The 22,081-nt window shown below is 41.2% G+C and overlaps 1 protein-coding gene across 1 annotated transcript in view; it reads right to left on the bottom strand.

Annotated features, from left to right (window-relative positions):
- The window catches only part of LOC126408746 (unconventional myosin-VIIa-like), a 35,101-nt gene extending 16,964 nt beyond the window's left edge, over positions 1-18,137 (bottom strand). The window contains exons 1-27 of the mRNA XM_050074391.1: positions 18,039-18,137; positions 17,812-17,848; positions 16,149-16,250; positions 15,880-16,032; positions 13,804-13,872; positions 13,569-13,684; positions 13,338-13,465; positions 11,621-11,763; positions 11,216-11,329; positions 10,960-11,113; positions 10,668-10,744; positions 8,136-8,255; positions 7,613-7,755; positions 6,574-6,784; positions 6,302-6,437; positions 5,204-5,370; positions 4,870-5,010; positions 2,908-3,066; positions 2,604-2,696; positions 2,264-2,358; positions 1,993-2,077; positions 1,761-1,862; positions 1,124-1,240; positions 802-1,023; positions 436-705; positions 189-344; positions 5-73 (exon numbers count right to left, since the gene is read on the bottom strand). Coding sequence (XP_049930348.1) covers positions 5-73; positions 189-344; positions 436-705; positions 802-1,023; positions 1,124-1,240; positions 1,761-1,862; positions 1,993-2,077; positions 2,264-2,358; positions 2,604-2,696; positions 2,908-3,066; positions 4,870-5,010; positions 5,204-5,370; positions 6,302-6,437; positions 6,574-6,784; positions 7,613-7,755; positions 8,136-8,255; positions 10,668-10,744; positions 10,960-11,113; positions 11,216-11,329; positions 11,621-11,763; positions 13,338-13,465; positions 13,569-13,684; positions 13,804-13,872; positions 15,880-16,032; positions 16,149-16,250; positions 17,812-17,823 — 3,354 coding nt within the window. The 5' untranslated portion in view covers positions 17,824-17,848; positions 18,039-18,137. The remainder of the gene's footprint in view (positions 1-4; positions 74-188; positions 345-435; positions 706-801; positions 1,024-1,123; positions 1,241-1,760; positions 1,863-1,992; positions 2,078-2,263; positions 2,359-2,603; positions 2,697-2,907; positions 3,067-4,869; positions 5,011-5,203; positions 5,371-6,301; positions 6,438-6,573; positions 6,785-7,612; positions 7,756-8,135; positions 8,256-10,667; positions 10,745-10,959; positions 11,114-11,215; positions 11,330-11,620; positions 11,764-13,337; positions 13,466-13,568; positions 13,685-13,803; positions 13,873-15,879; positions 16,033-16,148; positions 16,251-17,811; positions 17,849-18,038) is intronic.
- Between the last annotated feature and the right edge of the window lie 3,944 nt (positions 18,138-22,081).

Genomic DNA, 22,081 nt, shown 5'->3' with positions numbered 1-22,081 from the left:
TGACCTCCTCAGGAATGACGGATGCTTTTCTGGTTCCACCTCCGAGCTTTTTCTTGTTCCTCCTGAGTATTTTCTGTTCAGAAAAAGACATAATCATTATAGGTAAGATAAATCACTGATGTTTGACATTGACGCTGATCATCTGTTATTATGCAGCAGCAGAAAAGAAGCTGCTTGTCATATGTTACCTGGTCCAGCCCCACCAGGTGGCTCAGCCTCCTGCCCTGCCGATGAGGCAGATGACGTGAGATGGTGCTGGATGCTTGAGACAAGGCGTCCACAGATTTTGGTTCTGGCATGTCCTCCATGTAACGCAGTATAATCCACCATACAGTTCGACATGCCTGGAGGAGAAATGAGAGTTGAAACTGGAAGTGAGCTTTGGCCAAATATAAAAATCTTTGCAGGTGACCGTAAGAATGCTGCCTCTGTTACCTCTCTGTCACCCTCGTCGTCGTGGGGCAGAAGAGACTGCTTGATTCTCTGGTTGTAGTGCGTATGGCCAAAGTTGCTCTGGAAGTGGAGGATGCTGAACCTGAAGAATGAAAACTCATCGCTGCTGTCATCAAAGTCGTCGTCCATCTCCTCCTCCTCCAGCGATGGGGTGGGGGTTGTTGAGATTGAGGCTGGAGCGACGACTTCCAGCTCTGAGGTCTTATCAGAGGTTTCCTTTACCAGCTCTGGTGTGCTTCTCTTCTCAACACTCTAAATAGAGTTAAAGGTTCAGTCAGTAAATTCATTATATGTGATGAAGGGCAAAACATTAATAAAGTCACAAGCACAACCGAAATATCAGCTAACCTCAAGTTTATCTGATTGTGGTGCTTTCTCTTCAACCACTTCCACAGGAGGTGTGAGATCACACGAGCGGTCGTCTGAATCCGGTTCAGACATTGATTCCGGCTCCGGCTCCGGCTCCGGCTCCTCATCATCTGGCTGTGTTGAGGCGATAACTTTCAGTCGCTCCTGAAGCTCCGAAGCAATCTGCTCCCGTTTCTCTTTCTCCAAGCGTAAAAGGAGGGCCTGTGAGGAGGTTAGGTGAAGAGAGGATAGAGAACGAGTGGGTGAAAAGGTTCTTGACATTTATTATGTTATTTCTAGTTTCACGACTCGCAGCTCTTACATCATCCTTCATCTTTTGAGCTATTCTTCTGGCCAGGACTCCTCTTCTGTAGGCCTGCAGCAGGATGACTGTGTCTCTCTTCTGCTTCCACGCCTTCCTCTCCCTGTAGCCTCGAACCTACGGTTGATCAGAGATAATATATTATATTACTAAATAATATCATTAAACTTAAATAATACTCGTAAGTTCATGTTTTTCAGTGGCAAAGGGACCTAACAAGATCTAGTTTTTGCTTCTCTGGCATGGACGTAAGATCTCTGGGATGCCGGCATGTCCCACAGATGCTTGATCAAATTGGGATCTGGGGACTTTTGTGGCCGGGTCGATGCCTTGAGCTCTTTGTCACATTCCTCAGGCCATTCCTGAGCAGTTTTTGCGACACGGTGCTGTGTATTGTCCTGCTCATGGGCAGTGCCGCTGCCATGAAGGGGTGTATTTAGTGTGCAAAGGTGTTTGGATGTGTCAAGTGGCATCCACATAAATACCAGGACCCAAGGTTTCCCAGCAGGACATGGCATTATAACAACATGATCAGTGTTATTCACTTCATCTGTGTAAACATACTCTTTCAGTTTCAATCTGAGACATTAAAAATTAAATACAATGTTCGCTAATTTACAGAGTCTACAGTACATGCCTGGCTTTGTATGGCGACTGCTGCTGCTCGCTGTCTCTGGAACTGTAACTGCATCTTCCGACCACGGATCTTTGATGCCAGCCGTGCATACCCCTGCTGGAGCTGGTTGGAGCAAGTGTGGAAACAAAGGACAAGGTCACTGGACTTGAGATAAGTTACAGCAAACATCAAGGAGAGAGTATGATGTCAGCCGCAAGCTCTGAACTCTATAAAAGGTTATGAGGCAGCAGACCTTTCTTCGCATTTCCCTCTGCCTGTAAGCTCTCCAATTATTCTGCAACACCACAGCTGCCCTTCGCTTCTTCAGGAAAGACTTTCTGTAAAAAGAGGAAAAGTAAATCACAAAAAAAGTCTTTATCTATGACACGCTGTGATCTGGCAGCACATGTATCAATAAAATAACACTATAATAATACCTGTTGAAATAAACAAAGACGATGCATTGTATTCATGACTTCAAACAATCTCACAATCTCTGTGAGTTCCCCTTTTAGAAACTCTACCTGTCTTTGTGTCCCAGCATGACCCTCTGGATCACCACAGCTACCCTGCTGAGTTCTTCTTCCCTCAGTCGCTCCAGGACGGCGTCATGGGCATCCTGAAATAAAGTGAACAAACTTCTACTTTCTGATTTGTCCAGAAGATCCTTGCAATCTGATGCCATGTTCTCAGATTAAGCCACCCAGCTGCAGCATACAGTAATAACTGAGCAGTGCACAAATCACCTGAGAGAGAACATCATATCAACAGTAGATGCCTCTTCATAATACTGACAGTACTTCACCAGTGCCAGTACCAATACTGCTGTGGTACAACATGGTTTGAATTAAAAGTTTTCTTCACCCTCAGGAAGATCTTGGTCCTGCCGACTTTCCACTCGTCTGCTCTTTTAATCACTGTCTTGCAGATGGCTTCACAACAGGCAGCAGCAGTCTCCTGCAGAGACAATAAAGATGCTGAAGAGGCGCTAATGATGTCCCAAGTCCTCCCGAGGAAAGACAGAAAAGAAGTAAACCATCTTTGTGGCCAATATAATGATTACAGAGTTATCTTGAGTGTCATTTCGCAGTAAGATTTAGAATTTGACAATAATGACACTGATTTAATAAAATTATATCATCATCAACAGGACTTCATATCGACCAACCGTTTTGGGGTCACAGACGGTCGTCTTCAGGAGCACCCTGTAGCGCTTCAGGAATTCCTCAAAGGTGTGGCGAATTGGGTATCCCAGCTTCCTGATGCGGATGGTGTCCATCATGCCGGAGTATCTCAGCTGACGCATGCACAGCTCTCTGTCAAATCTCTAGAGGACAGGACATTAAAATGGCTGTGAGTATTCTGCAAACATAGGCCTGAGCAGCACTAGTGTCTTCTTCCTTCACAGCAGAAGCAAAATTAATTCAAATCCACTGTTTTGTTGGCATCATTATTATTGTTATATTATTTTCAAGCAAAAGAAAATTGCACCACCTGATGGCAGACATCAATACTGCATGAGGCTCCATATCCAGGGGTGTGGACACTGGATGACAGCCAACAGCAGGCACTTACCCGTGGGCACAGACTTTACAGACCTCCTGCTTTCCCCCTGGTTGTCAAACATGCTCTGCAGGCCTTAGCCTTTCTCTGCTCCTCCTCCAGAGAACCAGAGGGAGAACCAGAGGGCAGCAGGGCTCATGCCCACAGCCCAGGGCTCTCTGTCTGCTTTCCTCCAGTGTCCAAATACCCCTGGATGTGGAACTATGGACTTTTTTTCTGGGAATTTGTAGGGCGGCATTGGCAAGACAATCAGCGGAATCCATAAAAACGTGTAAATTTATCAAACTCAGTGCCCCATATTGCTATTTACCAAAGTCATTTTTCACGGATTCGGACCACACTAGACCACACCTGCCTGTGAGACTACTTAGCTGGGAAAAGACCAGACAGCAGCGCGGGAGACAGACCTTCAGTTAGTGGCTATAACAATTTAAATTCAGCCAACACAAACCCGACTTGCTGCTGGATCAGCAAACGTTCTGTTGCTGCTGATACAAACGTGAGACGCAGCACTGCCGCTGACCACAAGCCTGCTGTGACTCATGGCACTGGGTTAGCATATTAGCACTGGCTGAATTCATGTTGCTACAGCAGGTTCATCTCTGGAGGTGCCGACCACTGTCCTCAAAGTGTGCTAGTTAGAAGCTAACACAGCCGAACCTACGAATGCAGGGCAGTACTCAACATATGTTTGACTCCACCCACATTGAATACTGCCCCAAATTTTACAATGCAGTAAGGGGCTTTTCTGTGCCATTACAATTCATCCTGAGGGGAACATCAATGGGGATATCAAATTTCATGGAAACCTGTCCAAACAGTTGTGAAATTCACTCAAAATGTCAACAGAGGAAGAGTCTTGGGATCACCAAAGTCATTAGGATTTATAGTCTATCGTCGGTATAAAGTTTTGTGCCAATCCACTACGTAGATGTTAAGATATTCCACTGAGTACATGAAAACTTTGACCTGTTTGTGGCACAGTAACAAAACTCAGAGGACTGCCAAAGTAGTAGAAGGAGGACTCATCCTCTGGGGACCATGAATGTCTGTAGGTTTCAGGGCAATCCATCCAAGAGTTGTTGAGATATTCCAGTCTGGACCAAAGTAGTGGTCAGACTGACCCACATTCCCATCAATAGAGTCATGCCGCTAAAAACTGTGTGTTAACAGCAGGTTATATTGTCCAGGAAATTAATTCTTTTGTTTTATGGCACAAAACAAGAAGCAGCCATTGTTTATCTAGTGCAAAGGTAGATGGTAGTGGGGCTGAAAGGCAGATGGGAAAATTCATTTCACCCTTTTCAGTTAAGCCAAAGGGGGGAAAAATGAATGCAGACGGGGGAGGTAGACTCACAGCAACAACTTCATTATTTCAGGAAACAACAGGATTTAGAGGAAATGTCTTAAGGTTGGTAAAAACTTGCACAAACCCTCCTGCCACTTTTCCCAACCCTCATCTCATTTGTTTATCAAACACAATCGCTCAATGTTATGTTTAAAAATGCCACACACAGCAGCCATTGTTTGTTGTCTGTACTGCAGTAGTTGCTCTTGTGTCATTCACCTCAGACTGTTTTTCATTGTTGGGTTTGAAGCAGCGGATGAAGAAGGGCTGGCAGGCGGACAGAGCCTTCATGAGGGAGTCCAGAGACTGACGGAATTGCCCGCTCAGTGTCGCCACGTGTTTACGGTTGTCAGTCTGGGCCTGCATGGATGATAGAGAGGAGACGAAAATCCTGATGCAGAGTCAGCAATACACAATCACATACCACACCCATGTCACTATCAGTGCATGTCCACCGTATGGCAATAAAGATCACACATAAATGTCCATCAAAACAAGAGAATTATATATGAAGCAGTATGAAAGTAAATGACATGAGGTTAGGCTTTCATACCCGTAGAGAGCTCTTAGGTGTCATGATGACCTTGGTGTTGTTACTGATCTTCACACCGTTGGTTGAAAGCTCATCCTCAAATATCTGACGAAGCAGCTTATTAGTGGTTGTTTCAACCATCTTGATTATGTCAGGGCTGACGGCATCTCTGTTCTTTTCCAGGAACCCTTAGCAGGAAAGACAGAACAATTCTAAGCACCTCACATCTGGCAGTGAAGGGTAAGTTCTGAATTTTTCAACCTGGACTGTTTTCCCTGTTTTCCCATGTTTTTGTGTCTAAGTGACGAATGGAAACAACTGTTTTTGAAATTGGTTGAGTATTGAGAGAGAGCGCTACAGCTGGTGAGTCCGGTTGCAATGTAATGAGTCTGGGCATGTTCGCACCATTGATATATGTCCACTGAAAGTGTTTGTTTTTGCCACCGACAGGCTCAGATTATTATTCGAAGTATCTGGCAACATTATGGAAAGAATCCCTACAGGGATAGACCTTTTTGTTGAAGAGTAAGATCATCCAGAAACAGGCCCGAAATCGCAATTGCCAAACCCACCAGACTCCATTTAAATAAACAATAATTTTAGTGTGTATAGAGCCACCATACTTTCACATCTAACTGGATGCTTTAAGGGTTTATTTCAACCAAACCAGAGCTGGTGATTGTTGGAACAGTGGAAAGACGAACCAAGACAGTTTGTGTGAGTCATATTTTGTTTCTGCGGACTTTAAATGGAGTCTGGTGGGTATGATGATAGAGATTTTGGGGCTGTTTCTGGGAAAACAAATGATCTTACTCTTTAACAAAAAGGTCTATCTCTGTCGGGATCCTTTCCATAAGTTATCAGACACTTAAAATGACAATCTGAGCCTGTCAGTGGCAAAAACAAACACTTTTAGTGGATGTAAATTAACGGTGTACAAATGCCCCAAGTGGATAGTTTGCAGCCTTTTTCGTAGCTGTTGCAGCGTTCTCACTCAGTACTGGACCAATTCTAAAAATTGTTGTCTCCATTAGTCACTCAGACACTGAAAATGGGGTCCAGGTTAAAAAAATACTGAAATGAACCTAGTTGGACTTTTCATGCAATTAGCTTTCCTACCTTTGGAGTCGTAGTGAACCACGCCTGCATAGTGGCGAATCCCAAAGTCCATGTCATGTTCACTTCTGGAGGCGATGTAGCTCTTGTCTTGAAAGTGTAGCTTGTTCATCTTGTTCAGCATAGTGACGTCTGAGCCCTGTGACACACCAAACAATACTTTGAATTTTTTTTTAAAAAGTAAAAATATTTTTTTCAACTGGCAGATTTTTACAGTTAAACCTTAAATGATGTTTATGAATCCATTAAAAAGTAACCCTGGAAAGAACCATCACCTTTGGAAAATGGCTCTCCTCATCGATCAGAGACAGCAGGTTACAGGGTTTCACAGCCAGAACGTCCAGGATGTCCTGATTGTCATGAAATTTGATGTTATTCCACACAATGTCCTCTTTCAGGTACTCTTTCTGCTCCAGCTTGAAGATGTGGGCCACAAAGAACTGCTGCAGCTTCTCATTGGCAAAATTAATGCACAGCTGCTCGAAACTGTAGAAGGACAAAACAACATTAAGGGGCAAGTTCAGATTTTTTTATAAGTGGGACTGTATGAGGTACACCAGAGTTGGTCTATTACATGCAGTAGGTGTCAGTTGGCATGCCCCCAGTTTGGAGAGGCAGCAGGAGTACTGACATGACAGCTAAGCAATGTACTACTGTGGATGGGGACAGCAGCAAACCATAGTTTAGCGACTTGAAAAAGGCCAGTTTAAATGTACTCTATACTGAGAGCATTTTTACTGCTTGACCTTTCCGTCAGATAGGGAAGGCGTTCACAGATTCAGTTCCCCATCTATGCTCTGTTGGAAGCCACCAGACTGTTATTGTGTGACTTTGGTATTTAAAAGGTTTAGTTTGCATTCAAAATTACACAATAATAGAGAGTAACTAACTGATTGAGGCAGTGGGAGACCAGCAGCTTCTGTGTTCAGTGATATTAAATCACTGTTTTTCTCAATGGAGTCTGGCTTAAGAGAGAGCGACATAATGGCTTTAGTTCCCCGTCAGAAACTGCTGCATGACAGCAAGGCAAATAGTGAAAATATTGTGTATATATAGCAGACACTTAAAACGAAATTGAATTTTTTGGGTGACTAAAATATGTTTTGTTGCTGCCCCCATCCACAGCAGTACATTGCTTAGCTTCCGTGGTGTTACTTTTGCCTGCTCCTCCAAACTCGGGGCATGCCTACTGGCATTTAGTGTACTGTAATACACTGACTATGGATAAGTACCTCGAACGATTCCTTTTAGGTTTAGGTAACAGTAGAGTTGTGTTACACTTAGCCTAAAGAGTGTGTGAAGATATGTCCTGACCTGTTTGTGTCGAAGTTCTCAAAGCCGAAGATATCGAGCAGGCCGATGGACAGGAAGGAGGATCTGGAGGTTTTGGCCAACCTTTTGTAGATGACACCGTTGATTTTCCCAACAATCCATATGAACAGCTTATTGTAGATTGCCTGAAAGATCACAAAACACATATAACAGTTACATCTCATATTCTGAGCATGAGTAATCAGTCCAAATAAACTGAGGAATATGGAGCACTGAAGTGTGTTTATGACTGGATGTTTGTTCAAATCCCCCTCTCCTCTTACAAGTGGTGTATCTAAAAGCTCAGCTTGTGTGTGTTTGTATGTGTTTGTTTGTATAAGTGCAAGAACTTTACTCAGTTATTCTCTCTGCAATCAAAGGTTGAAATCACCTGTTGAACTGGCAAACTTCCTTACAAATTACAGCACGCCACATTTATAGGTTAATGTTCCATTCATTCAGGGTCAGGTTCCAATAAGGAAGTACACGACATTCTGATTTCCCGTCACTACGTCAAAGTCATTACCTTGACAAAGGCGTCTCTACAGTCAGACGCCTGTTCGGAGTTGAGGGGTTTGGTCACCCTCTCTCTGTTGGTCATAAAGGAACGATGGGTCAAACTCATCGCCAGGGTGGACTTGTGAACCTGAAGAAAACAGACAAGAACTTATTCATTTAAAACTTAAGTATGATTAATCACAAAGAAATTAAAAGCGTGTTTAAACAGTTCTATGAAGAGTTTTATAGGTCAGAGGGTGAACTGGACTTAGATAAAGCAAAAAAACTCTTTGAACATTTCAGAACAGCTATCAGAAGAAGATATGAGGTATCTGGAACGTCTCATAACACTTGAGGAGGTGAATAAAACAACACAATCCCTGCCTTCGGGGAAAACCCCAGGTATAGATGGGATCCCAAGTGAATTTTACAAGTGGTTTGCAGAGGATCTTGGCCCTGAGATGCTCAAAACATTTAGCTCAGCCATTTTATGGGGCAACTCCCACCTTTGATGACAGAGTCAATAATTACCCTTATATTGAAAAAGGGAACAGACCCCCTGGAGTGTGGAAGTTATAGGCCAATTAGCCTACTATGCTGTGATGAAAAGCTTTTCACAAAAATCTTTGCAATCAGAATAAACAATGTAATAGCTTCCATCATTCATCCAGATCAGGTGGGGTTTGTGAAAGGCAGGACCTCCTCAGATAGTCTCAGACGCTTACTTCATTTAATCTGGAAAGTCAAGGACTTAGATACTCCAACAGCTGCTTTGTCTCTAGATGCAAATAAAGCATTTGATCGTGTTAGCTGGAGATACTGTATCTCATTTCTGCCTTATAAGAATTTGGTTTTGGTTTGGGACTTCAGAACATTATCAAGCTCATCTATAGCCAGCCTCAATCTATGGTAACAACTAATGGTCTGAGGTCAGAGGCTTTTGTAGCAGGACGAGGGACAAAACAGGGAGACCCACTCTCACCACTTTTGTTTATTATAGCACTGGAACCCCTTGCAGAAGCTATAAGATCAAACAAATTTAAGTGGGTAGCTAAAAATTTAAAATACCTTGGGATCCTTTTGAATCCAGGACTAGTGAATATGATATTGGATAACTTCAATCCAGTATTGACTAAAAGAGAACTTCTACTCAAGGGATGGGATAAATTACAAATATCACTATGGGGGAGAATACAAGCTATAAAAATGGTGATAGCCCCAAAGTTGAAACTACCTTTTAAGCATGATTCTGTTAAATAGTGACCATTTTCAAAACCATAGATAAAATGTTCAATCAGTTTATCTGGGGAAAACAACCAAAGGGCTAGGATAAAAATAACAAGACTACAAGCTAAAGTAGAATGTGGGGGTCTGAGACTCCCTAATATGAGGCTCTACCAGGAAGCATCTTTAGGGGCCCAGATAACATCCCTACTCTCAAATAGAAAAAACAAATCTCTATGGGTGAATTTAGAAGAAGAATTAAATGCTCCATTTAAAGCAGCAGACTATCTGAGCCATAGGCCAAAGTTACAAGGACAGAATCCTATAATCTTTAATACAAGGGACATCTGGCACCATATGCACAAGAAAGAAGGATGAGGAGTATCCTCATCATCAGTATGGAATAACCCTTTATTAAAAATAAGGGGAAAGGTGTTCTTCTGGCGAGAGTGGCATACTAAAGGAATCGAGCATAACCAATGTCTCTACCACAACAATGTTTTAAAATCATTTGAAGAATTAAAGGAAATATACAACCTGCATAACAGAGATTTCTGGAAATTCTTACAGCTCAGGGATTGCATGTCTAAGGCAGCCCCCAGAGGTGTTGAGATGCCAATCCAATCTCCTATCTCCTCTAAATGTATATTATTAAGTACAACGCCTCACCTTGTGGGTATAATTTATAATCATCTTATTAGTGGGTTTAAGGGTAATACAACAGGCTTAAAGGTTGTGTGGGAAAGAGACTTGGGAATAACTTATGAGAAGGAAGAATGGAGCAGATTGACTGGGGAGATGCTAAGTCCAATGAGAGATGCCAGGTCCAAACTCATCCAGTTTAAAATATTCAATAGACTATACTGGACACCAGTGAGGATGAATAGACTTGGGTTGAGCAAAACAGATAAAAGAGATCTTCTCCACATGTTCCTTTACTGCCCCAACTTAATTCATTTTATTAATTTCGATTCATTTAATTTTGTTTGTTTGTTTTAATGGTACCATTATATACAGTCAAATGAAATCCACATCAACTGTATATTGACTGTATGTGTATAGGCGGTGCTCACATTGTCACAGGTCATTTTATTTTTGTCATAATTCAGTGAAGAGAACCCTCTCACGTAGAGGTGTGTTGGTTTTAGTTATTTTGTGAATGTGTACTTGTTAACACAAAAACTAATAAAAAGTAAAATAAGAAAAAAAACCTGAAGTTTGATGATCTGTTAATGATGTGACAGGTTCGTGTTAACTCAGTCTTCATTCTTACAACATGACGAGAGACGTACAGAGTCACGTTTTGTGTTGACAGCCACTAAATATGAGCGCTCACCTCCAGTATTGATGCTGCGATGCTGAAGTGTTCTGACTTGCTGACATCACTGGTTTCCAAGTTGTTTTGTGTGTTGGCTGGTGGGAACACGAGATCAAATGAAACAACACCAAAAATAGCAGCTCATTCTTTTGCAAAGGCAGGGGAGGTCACATCTAGTGGTGGAATGTATGCTCCCGAACAATTTTGTTCATAATATCAAATTTAATGATTAAATTAAAGGATAAACTAAACAACAATAATAAAAAAAAATCTGTGTACAAACTTTTCAGATCAAACTTTGTTCACTCACCCTTGAAGCAGACATTGCCCATGTGTAAAATGGCTGCCAGCAGCTTGAGGATTTCCTGACATTGGCTATCTGAGAAGGTCAGGATTTTCATGGCAGAGTAAATACGCTGGAAGTCTTTAGCATCATTCCTGCCTTCGCACGCGATACAGTTGCCCTGTAGCACAAGAGAGGGGAGGTTTGGATTATTTACTGTCGGTGGATAATGAACCATTTGTTTTGGCAAAGGTGGCAAAATAAGCCGCAGGTATTGTAATACCTTAGAAAGGAATTTGTAATCCTGAGCGTCTCGGAGGCTCAAAGTTTTCTTCTGCTCTGCTGTGACTCCGGCCAGCATGCAGTAAAAGATGTGGTAGTTTCTCTCCTGCAGGGCCTGAGGTGTCGGAGCAAAAGATTAACCATTACTGTCAAAAAAAGATAAACTAAAGGTGTTGGCAAGGTGTCACTTTTCACACAGGTGGGTACAAACAAATACAGATTAATTATCTTGTAGCATTTCACATGACTTTATGTATTTTTACTCGTCAGTCCTCATCACTGCTCTACAGGGCACTGACAGCTTGTTGCCTGTGATAACAGCATGTTTATGTAACCAGCTTTTATAAGTCTACAGCATAAATCTGCCCCCTGGACAGATAAGAAGACGCACACAGAGCTAACTCACCTGATGGCAGACACGAGACTTTTCCAGAAGATACTGCTCCACGCGAGCACCTTCGATCACTCCGTTCTTATTGAAGAAGATCTCCAGATATTTCCCAAAGCGACTGGAGTTGTCATTGCGGATTGTTGTTGCATTTCCAAACGCTGCATAGTGTGATGTTAGGGTTTTGACAGACAAGGCAAAAGCAGAGAAAGAATACTCAGAGTCAATATAACAGACAGCAAACAGTCCTGACAGACATAAGTGAGACAAAATTTAAGGTGAAGTAAGACAACGAAAATGCAAGACACAAAATATCAATTTAAATAAGTACTATTCTTAAGAAGAATAAAAACATTAAAAGCAATAAAAAGACAACATCAGATAAAAGCAATTCTATAAAGATGGGTTTTAAGACTTGATTTGAAAGGAGCCAATTGAAAGGAGCCAATCTGCGAGTCTTATGTCCTCAGGCAGGTTGTGTTAAACCTGAGGGGCCCTGATGGCAAAAGCACAATCACCTTTACATTTAAATGACCAGTGTGTAAGATTTAGGGGGATTTAGTGGCATCTAGCAGTGAGGATTGCATTTGCAACCGGCTGAAACTTCTCCAGAATTCAGTAAGTGTTCATTGTTCAGGAGGTTTTCCCGGGAGCCGAATTATCTGCAGAGGTCTCTTCTTCTCCAAAATAAAAGGTCTCAGTGATTTAAACCAGTAAAAACACTGAATGAAGCAGTTTCACATTACAAATCAGTGTTTCTCTGATACAGTTTGGCTCATCAGAGACAGGCTGCTGGCCCAGCACCTGCTGATGTGTGCACACCTTTTTTCTCAGATACTTAAGATCCAGATGTTTAGGACCTTTTTACTAGGAGCCAAATTATCCACAGAGGTCTCTTTCTCTCTAAAACAAACTGACCAGTTGATTTCAACTGGTAAAAACACTAATTAAAGAAGTTTCACATTAAAAAAATTGAGTTTTCTTTCAATGCTCTCGTCGTTCAGAGGCTTCTAACTACAGTGGCAAACGCCAAAACATGAATGGCCCTATCTAGAGCCAGTGTTTGGTTTGTCCGTTCTGGGCTACTGTAGAAACATGGCGGTGCAACATGGCAGATACAACAATCTCCGTGGATGAGGACCTGCTGCTATGTAGATATAAACAGCTTACTCTAAGGTTACAAAAACAAAATGGTTCTTATTTTCAAGTGATTATACATACAAGAAAACATACTTATGATATTATACTCCATCTCTGATAATATATCCCATAAATCCTACACACGGGACCTTTAAGCCTCGACTTTGGAACAGCCAGAAGGGCCCCCACCTGAGGATCTAAGGCTACGAACGGGCTCATATGGGGTCACCATTGCTGCTACATAGCTTCAGGCCAGACCCAGACAAGCTTTGAAAGTGATCAGCAAAATTTTAAAAATCAAAAACAAACAGAGAGCCAATGAAGAGAAGCTAGGATTGGGGTGATGTGATGTAATCTGTTAAAACCAGTAAGAAGCCTCGCTGGTGCACTCTGAACTAGTTGGAAGTGGCTTTTGGTTTAAGTTACAGTCGTCAAGTCTGGAGAAAATAAGTGTGTAAATGACTTTTTCCAAGTCATTTATATAGTTCTGGAGATAGCTCTTCTTTTTATCTTTTTCTGTGTTTAAACATCCTTCTCTGTTGGGTACGACTGCATGTCTGGGTGTTTGTGAACTACAGTTGCTCCGGTGTAGTACCTTCCAGTATTGGGTTGGACTCCAGGATCTGCTGTTCAATCTGCTGTTCGGAGCGTTCACCACTGACTGCTGCCAAGTAATGCAGGATCAGCTTAGTGCTCTCTGTCTTCCCCGCTCCTGATTCCCCACTGAGATAAAGACAGAGGACATTAAGTAGAGATCTAAATGTAAAACCTGACATTTATTCTATTCAAGGTGACCCAACTGCAACAGGTGAGAGATGATTCAGACCTGATGATGCAGCACTGGTTCCTGAGGTGGCGCATCATGTTACTGTAGCAGGATTCAGCGATGGCAAAGATGTGCGGAGGGAGTTCCCCCAGCTTCCGACCGTGGTACAAACTCACCTGAAGGAGAACAGGATATACACATGAAATAACACTGCAGAGATTCAAAGTTAAATGGTGAATAAAAAAATAGGTGCTACTATTAGTACATCTGTGATGAATGTTAATAGCAGCCTCACCTGCTCCTTTGAATATAAAGGGAAATCCTGGTACGGGTTCACTGCCACCAGCACAGAGCCTGTGTAGGTCTACAATCAGAAACAAAAACTGCATAAGAGATTTGAGATTTAGGACTGTTCATTTTGTTTTACCCTGGTTATGAGATACTAGCCCCTGACACAATGGAGGTGAATGGAATTTTTGGACATTTTTCAGTGCTTTGAGCATCTGAAATTCGACAGATTCACCAGCAACATGTGTTCCCAAAAGATGTCCCAGGAGCTCAGGATAATCCACAGTCCTGCTTTAATGGGTAGTAACACCGTACAGTACACTGTTAGGAGTTTTGTTTATGATAAGTAAAGTTCATTGACCTTAGTTTGTGTGGATGTCAGCCAAGACGGAACTGCCGACACCCTCTGGTTGGTGTTTTTTCCCTCGGTTATGTATATAAACTTTACCCAATAAAGGTGCAAGACCAAAACTATGTAAATACACAGAGTACAGGATTTGTTCAGGATGTTTTGGGTTCAGAGAGTTTCCACAGCAAGAATTCTGCATTATCCAGAGGGGGTCCTCCATTGTTTCAAGAAAAACATGTTAGTGTTGAGTTTTTCAAATGTCACATTTTAATATACCGACCTATTGACTGTACTGCTGCAGAAACCTATGAGGCCAGTAACAAAAATCCTCAGGTAAAATAGCGACCTATCTGCACGTCTCAATGTGTCTTTGCAGAAATCATGACCTGGTTACTGAAGATAATCCACAGACCTTGTTGTGAGCAGTTTCATGTAGGAACTATTTTCTTTCTACCGAACTACACCCGTATCACTGCGCTAAAGGAAGAGTCATCTACTGCGAGCTCACCTGAGTTAGCTAAAGGCCTTTGTCCACATAGCCCAGTGTCTTTTTTCAGAGCGCTCCAACCTTTTTTGTGCGGCTGCTCCGAGCACTTTAAGTTCAGTTCATGAAGGCGCATGTGACGTCACTGTTGCTTCCTTAGCTAAGCTACTGTCTGCTATCACAGAAAAGACAGTGAAGCTCATTTTTTGGGAGCAGATCGGACAGCGGACACTGGTTGTTGCTGGTGAGTGTTATGCTTTTATCACCGTTCGCTTTGTAAGCTTGATGTTGACTGTGTGGTCAGTCCTCTGTTAACCTAGCGTTGCGTTAGCTACCTAGCTAATGTCAGTGTCAAAATATTGTTGTCATAGAAACATACCCATGCGGAGCACATCATTAAAAAAAAGTGCTGGGAACGTTTTTTTTTATGAAGCGCTCCCCAGCGCCCTGCCATTGCTTTTCTGCTGAAGAAAAAAGCTATGTGGACACAGGCCCTGACGTTAAAGCTCAGCTGAGGAGGACGCCATTAATGTTTACATCTCGTGCTGTCATGAACGCGAGCCTCTCGTCCGTGAGTAGATGCACGCTTCCTTCTGCGTGGTGATACATTTGGCAGGTGTAGTTTGGTAGAAAGAAAATAGTTCCTACATGAAACTGCTCACAACAAGGTCTGTGGATTATCTTGAGTAACCAGGTCATGACTTCTGGAAAGAGACACTGATGTTGAGTTTTTAGCTGAGTGACATTTAGATCCATAATATTCAAGAGAAGGCACACTCACACCAAAACAATCTAGACTGATAAACTGCACCAGAGTTAAGAGGAATAAATGTGTTTCTGATTTGTGGGGTGAACTGTCCCTTTAAAAATAAGGGTGCCACAGTGGTCCGGGTTCGAGTCCAGCCTGTGGCCCATTGCTGCATGTCATCCCTGCTCTCTCCCTCCCCTTTTCACACTTGGCTGTCCTATCCATTAAAGGCAAAATGCCCCAAAACATATCTTTAAAAAAAGAATAAATAAAAAAATAAGGGTAATGATGACTTGAGATAATTTTGCTTGTTTTTAAGGATAAAAATCACCATATTCAGAGAGCGTACTTTTTATTTCTACACTTTTCGGTAATCAACCTCAATTCAAGACTCGTCAAGTAACATTTCAGGTGAAACTGCACTTGCAAAATTTAACCTCATTCACCCCAGTGACAGGTTGGTCATTTTCAAAGACTACAGTTTGTGTGTGATGCGCCTTACATAGATGATGCCACGTTTGTGTCGCAGCAGCAGATTCCTGAGGAGGCCGGCCTCGGTCATGTCTCCCAGTTTGATCATGTCGTCCACACCTTCCACTGATGTCGGGTGCATGATCTTGAGAGAGGCCTCCTGCTCCTGGGACAGACTCTGCTCCTGAGAGAGTCAAAGGGAGAAACAAAAGTGTGCTTTCAAGATGGATTTCAGGCTGAAAATGATCACAATTCAACATATTCATTTTGCTGTTTATTCAGCCAGCAAAGGGTTTTTACATTTCCCTCATCGTCCACCAGCAACCTTTGACCGGATGGCGTTACTTTGACCCTCGCTCCGATGGGTACCCCGATGTTCGAGTCCACCCAGACCCATTCCCCCTGAAAATACAGAGCACAATAAATTAGGGCTGAGCAATATCAATGACATATCAATGGCATGACAGGAGACTAGATATTGTCTTCGATTTAGACTTAGCTCATCTGTGGATTTTAGTGATGTCATTTTTTAACTTACTGGACTCCTCTAGCTGTTCCATTATTTGCCTTTACTCACTTAGTCATTTTAATCCTCATTACTGATGATTATTTATCAAAAATTTCATTGTATTAATATTTTATGAAAGCATCAACAGGGAATGGGAAATGAGGAGCACCACCATCTTGGAAGGATAAGCGTCTTTAGATACAGTAACTGCCAGTCTAATCATCTGTCAGTCATTCATCATCAGAAATGTATAAGTATGCGCAAAAGAAAAAAGAATTTACAAAAGAAGCTCTCGACAGAGGCAAAGGAGCAAAATATTACAGAATTAAGTAGTTATTGATGTCAGTCCTCACAGACTTTGACAAGTACCATCTATTGCGTTGAACTCACTCAGTATTTTTAAAAGTAAATTAAAGACCTGTCTTTTTAATTTGGCTTCTTAATGTGGAGTAACATTACAGACTTGATTTTTAATGATTTTTATCTGTGTCATTCCAATTTTGCCATGTGAAGCACTTTGGGCTGCATGTTGGTATGAAAGGTGCTATATAAATAAAGTTGTGTTGAGCTGAGTTAAGTAGGGTTCCTGATGTTTATCTGGTGTTTATCATTAGTGCCTACACAAATTCTTGGAGCCCATGTCCTACTGACAAACTGTTGAAATGGGACTTCCTAAAAATACAAGTGCCAGAAGTTTTCACAGAGAGCTTTCTTCCAAAAAGGGATTTCTTGGTCAATGTTAGAAAAAAAAGTCATGGTTTAGCGTTAAAATTAATAGATTTCTGCCAGAAAGAGGTTTCTGGCATGAAGCCAATTAGGCAAACTTCTCCTGTGTGTGCTGCATGACCGTCTCAACCTTGCTCTGAGCGCATGTTTATGAATGGTCCAAAATGGAGGGTGAGTTACATTAGTTACGACGAATAATAACTCCATTTGGGCTGGTTTCATCTTGGGGTAAAGGCAAAGACTAAGTTAATAAACAACTTCTTATATTACGGTTTTGCTAGCTCATCCAACAAATGAGGAGACGGCCCAATGCAAGCGTCAGGCACACAACGCTCTCTGACACAGGACATAAGACACTGACCCCAGATGAAACCCACTGTTTTGGGGGAGTCCCATAACAACACATTCCCATTCCCGATAGTCAACCCTACAATATTGTCGCAATATTGATATCAAGGTATAAGGTAAAAATATTGCGATAAATATTGCGATATTTGATTTTCTCTATATCAGCCAGCCCTACAATAAACACACTAATAAATCTGTTAATATAGTTTTGTGTTTTAATGTCCTAAAGAGTACGGAATCTATGATGGGACTACCTTCATCACTTTACAGTATTTCCTTGAATGAATTACTGGAAATTGTGACACTACGTCCAGGAACAAATATTGTTATCAATAGAATCAATAATTCCAGTCAGTATTGAGAGACTTTCTTCAGTCTTACCTTTCTCAGCATCACCACGTTGCAGTGTCCTCACTCCCTAAACAGAGAAATAATTATGAGTCTCAAAATTTCTAAGAAAAGCAATGTTCAAGTAGCTCATCAGCATAATGATCACCTTACACTGAGGGTTTCTCCTCTGTTAAAAATTCTTCCTTACAAAGCCCAATGCTGTGCTAAAAGCCACTGGTTATAGGTGACAGAATAACAAAGCATTTAATGTAACCTACCCAAAACAATTATCGACCCAACAGTCCTTCTATCAGTGATCTTCATTAATTCCCAGTCTTTCGGCCTGCTATGGAGCTGACGTTTGTCTTGACGCCCTCCTGGATCTGTCTCAACATGCAGAAGGAGGAAATGCACCTCTCCTTCGAGTGACAGATTGATTTTATGGGACTTTGACTTTGAACCTGCTCTGACCGAAAGGAAGAGGAAGAGAAACCGATCACTTACACAGAGCTTCATATCTGTCTTGTCATCACTTGGCCACGTTGATCCCATTTTCTGATGGGGAAATCTGCAATAAAATCATCTGAAGCAGCCTTAAATGAAAATGTTTAAATAAAATTATGATACTTTTTAAAGCAAAAACAGCTCATTCATATTTGATATTAAGTATCTCTTACTATAAAAGGCATTGAGAGGGATTTACTGTTGTCTTACGTGAGTACGTGTTGTAATGAATTTATGTGCAGCCTTTGGACTCTGGCTGTGTAAATCTGGGGAGGCATCTCAGAGACTGTCATAAAGATGCAACTATGAGATTAAATTACCTAACTTTCACATTGACAGAGGACCAGCTTTAATTATCTGTGTGGTGGCTATTGACAGTCACATTCTGCGTAATACACTGTAGGGAGAAGTGTATTGGTTGTGGAGAAGTCGGGTCCTCCACTGTGAGTAATGAAATTCTATAAACTGCAAATTTCCCTGGCAGTTATCTACTACGTGAGGCTAGAAGCTGGACTTCAAACCTTCAGAGAAACCTCCCTCTAATAGGCAAACGTGAGTTATCTGCACCACTGTAAAATTAAAGCCATAAGGTTGTGTGGGTTTAGAGTCAAAACAGCTCACTCGGCTGAGATGGGAGTCACGAAGGGTTATTCGCTGGCGTCAGTGTGCTCAGCTCTGATAAGGAAATTCTCAGAGAGGAAAATAAAACTCATCAATAACACTTTACTGTAATTGCACATGCTACCGTTCCAAAGGTAAGTCAGTTCACTGCTGCTTGCAGTGACTTAATGTGGTGATGGTATAGTGTTCTTAATACTCAACTTTATGATGCAAAGATTAACTTCCTGTCTCCACTCATCAGCCTGATCTCTGATTATATTCCTCATGGCATCATGGAAACATAGTTATAGCATCTTTAAGATAACAGAAGGGGGTTTTTATCTTAAAGAGTAGTAAGTAAAAATGAGTAAAAATTATTTTCATCGTTGATTAATCGAATCCAAAATCCAAAGCTTTTCAGTTTTTCAAAGAAAAGCATCAATTTCTCACATTCAAGAAGCATGAAACCACCAAATGTTTGGCTTTCTTGCTTAAAAAATGTACCAAAATAATTATTATTAAAATAGTTGCCAATTAATTTTCTGTAAATCGACTATCGATTTATCTGTTGATTGTTGCAGCTCTATTATTTAAGTGAAACTACTGTATGCAACATATGAAAGAAAAACAAACATTTTCTTCTGGTTACAAATGAAAAGTTGTATTTTAATCAATACAAAAGAACCATGGCTTGATCCATCACCCACAAGTGTTCTGCTATGACCATGGATGTATAAAGAGAACTGGATACAGCATTGGAGCAAAGGCCCCATTCATACCAATGAAAGTTGTTTAGTGACGCATGTAGCCAAAAATGCTTGACTTCTAGATAATGCACTGTATTGCACGTATGTAACGTCGTCACGTTGTGTGTTTAACGTAATGTGATGACGTGACATTATGTAATGACATCGTGATAAGTATGTAATGTGATGTTACATAAGTATAGGTTAAGTTTAAGTTCAAATAACTCAACATTGGCTTTTGGTTTCACATGGGACACAAACAGTGGTCTGCTGGGTCAAAGTCCTGTGTTTGTTTGATCTATGGATGTATAAAGAGCACTGGATACAGTGTTGGAAGTGGGGTTTCGTTCCTATGAAAATTGCTCAGTGGTGCATGGAGTCAAAAAGTTTGACTTCATGGATATAGAATTACCGGGTCTTCTGCGTGAGGCCCATGGAGCAGGTGCAGTATAGACTTTCACTAGCTAAGCAGCTAACTTCTGGTTTAGACCTCCGTTAACTAGAGATAAAATGATTTCATCTTGTGGCTCTTGTAGACCTTCTTAATGTTATCAGACCAAATGAAGAGAATCCTGATAGTGAAACAAATCATTTCGCTGGAGCTGTCACGCTCAAAATAATATATCCACTGATTTACAACTGTCTCTTACAATGGAAGTCTATGGGACAAAGTCTTTTTGGGCTGAAAGGCATTACGTGACAGATCCAGAAGTTGTAGTTACACGTTTTGGCACCTATGTAAAATTGGCTTTAAAGCCCAGCGTTGTTCTTGAGGATGACTAGTAGCCAATGATGGCTAAAATTCTACCAATCTGAAATAGCGTTAGCTGATTCTTTTTAGCCATTAGGGGGTAGCCTAAGCCGACAAGGCCTATTATCACCTTTTATGTTGATAGGCCGAACTATATAGCAAGGAGTTGCTTATTTACACACCCACCAGAAAAGGAGCAACATCAGCAGTAATATAAAGTCGTTTTTGTGTCTAACTGACAAACTGAAGTCCAATAATCACTCTCTTTTTAGCTCTGTCATTCAGGAGCTAGCTAAATGCTCCATTTGTTCACTAGCTAGCCGCTAACTTTGTTTGCCATTTGATCCTGGATGGGTATTGTTGAGTGGGTTTATCTGTGCTTTTTTTAGAGTGGCGACAGTAAACCAAAAAAGTTAAGTTGTGGGCTGTATGACCAATACAAAGAAAGATGCTACAAAGCTAGAGTTCAGGGATCAATCAGTCTTCTCTGTGTGTTCCTCACCACAAATGACTCTTTCATATACAAGAAGCCATGTGATCCATTGTATAAATATGTAGATTATAGCAGCTTTAAGCAGACCTGAAATTTCATGAGGATGCGGCACACTGAAAAGTCAACTGGCCATAAAATCATTTCTATAGAAAAGAGGGGAATCAAATTGTTTATTTTATCTGGTAACACTATCATTGGGTGTAGTTTACAATGCCACTGTCATCAACTATGACACAAACTCTCTTCCTTATTATCTGCTTTATATTGGCACAGTGGGTTTATGGTGGATTAATAACAAACACTCCCTGGCAATAAAGAACACAGAGACTATCTGTGTTTATCGGCAATATAAACTAAACAGACAAGGGCAGTGCCACACTGTCATTAATTAGGGTCATCAGTGTGTCACTGGCAGCACGGATCACTCTAATTTAAACAGAATTTGCTTACTCCTCGTCTTCAGTGACTCTACCATCACAACCAAAATATGTTTAAAACAGTATGCAGGAAAGAAAGAGTTTGAGTCGTTGGTGTATGTATTTATTTTCCTAGAGACAAAGACAACTATCTATTGCTCTGTATGGTGGTTAAGCAGAGTACAAATGCACTTTGGATACTGACCAGAGTTACAAAGTTACATCTCACAACAACTTTGCAAAAGACAGAAATTGCACTTATTATTTTCAATCCTAATCACAGAAACATGTCCTACTAAGTCAGTACAGTTGTTTTGTACTAGCACTTCAATTGCTGGTTTAAAATACACTTAGAGCACAAACTGTCAGTCCATGTAAAACAAAATAACTTAAAAACATAGTCCTATGGTCTTTCCAAAAATCTGACGCAAGACTAAAAACAATGAGTCAAACAAATGAGATTTGAAATCCAAAAATAAAATGTGCAGATGTAGCAGCTGATTTGTATTATACCAAATGACACTGAGAACTAAAGAGAGGCACATTGACTGAGGCCGAGTCCAGTCAGGTACACGAGTATTTTTAAAAAAAACAGGGTTCTTCCTTCTCCGTTCTGAAAGACAAATCCAGTCCAAGCACTGTTTTTAAAAAATCTCTTTTCAAATGAAAACAAAAAAACACGACTTAAGTACTGTCAAGAGCATACCAGCCAAACCAGTAGGCAGCGATATAAACCTAAACTTAAAGCCATGTTTGCCAATCTATATGTCAACACTGAAAAAAAGTTTCTAATCAACTTTCCCTAAAAGGA

Source organism: Epinephelus moara, chromosome 21 (genome assembly GCF_006386435.1).
Source record: "Epinephelus moara isolate mb chromosome 21, YSFRI_EMoa_1.0, whole genome shotgun sequence".
NCBI lineage: Eukaryota > Metazoa > Chordata > Actinopteri > Perciformes > Serranidae > Epinephelus > Epinephelus moara.
Note: the sequence above shows the minus strand (reverse complement) of the source record. Positions and strands in the feature narration are given on the sequence as shown.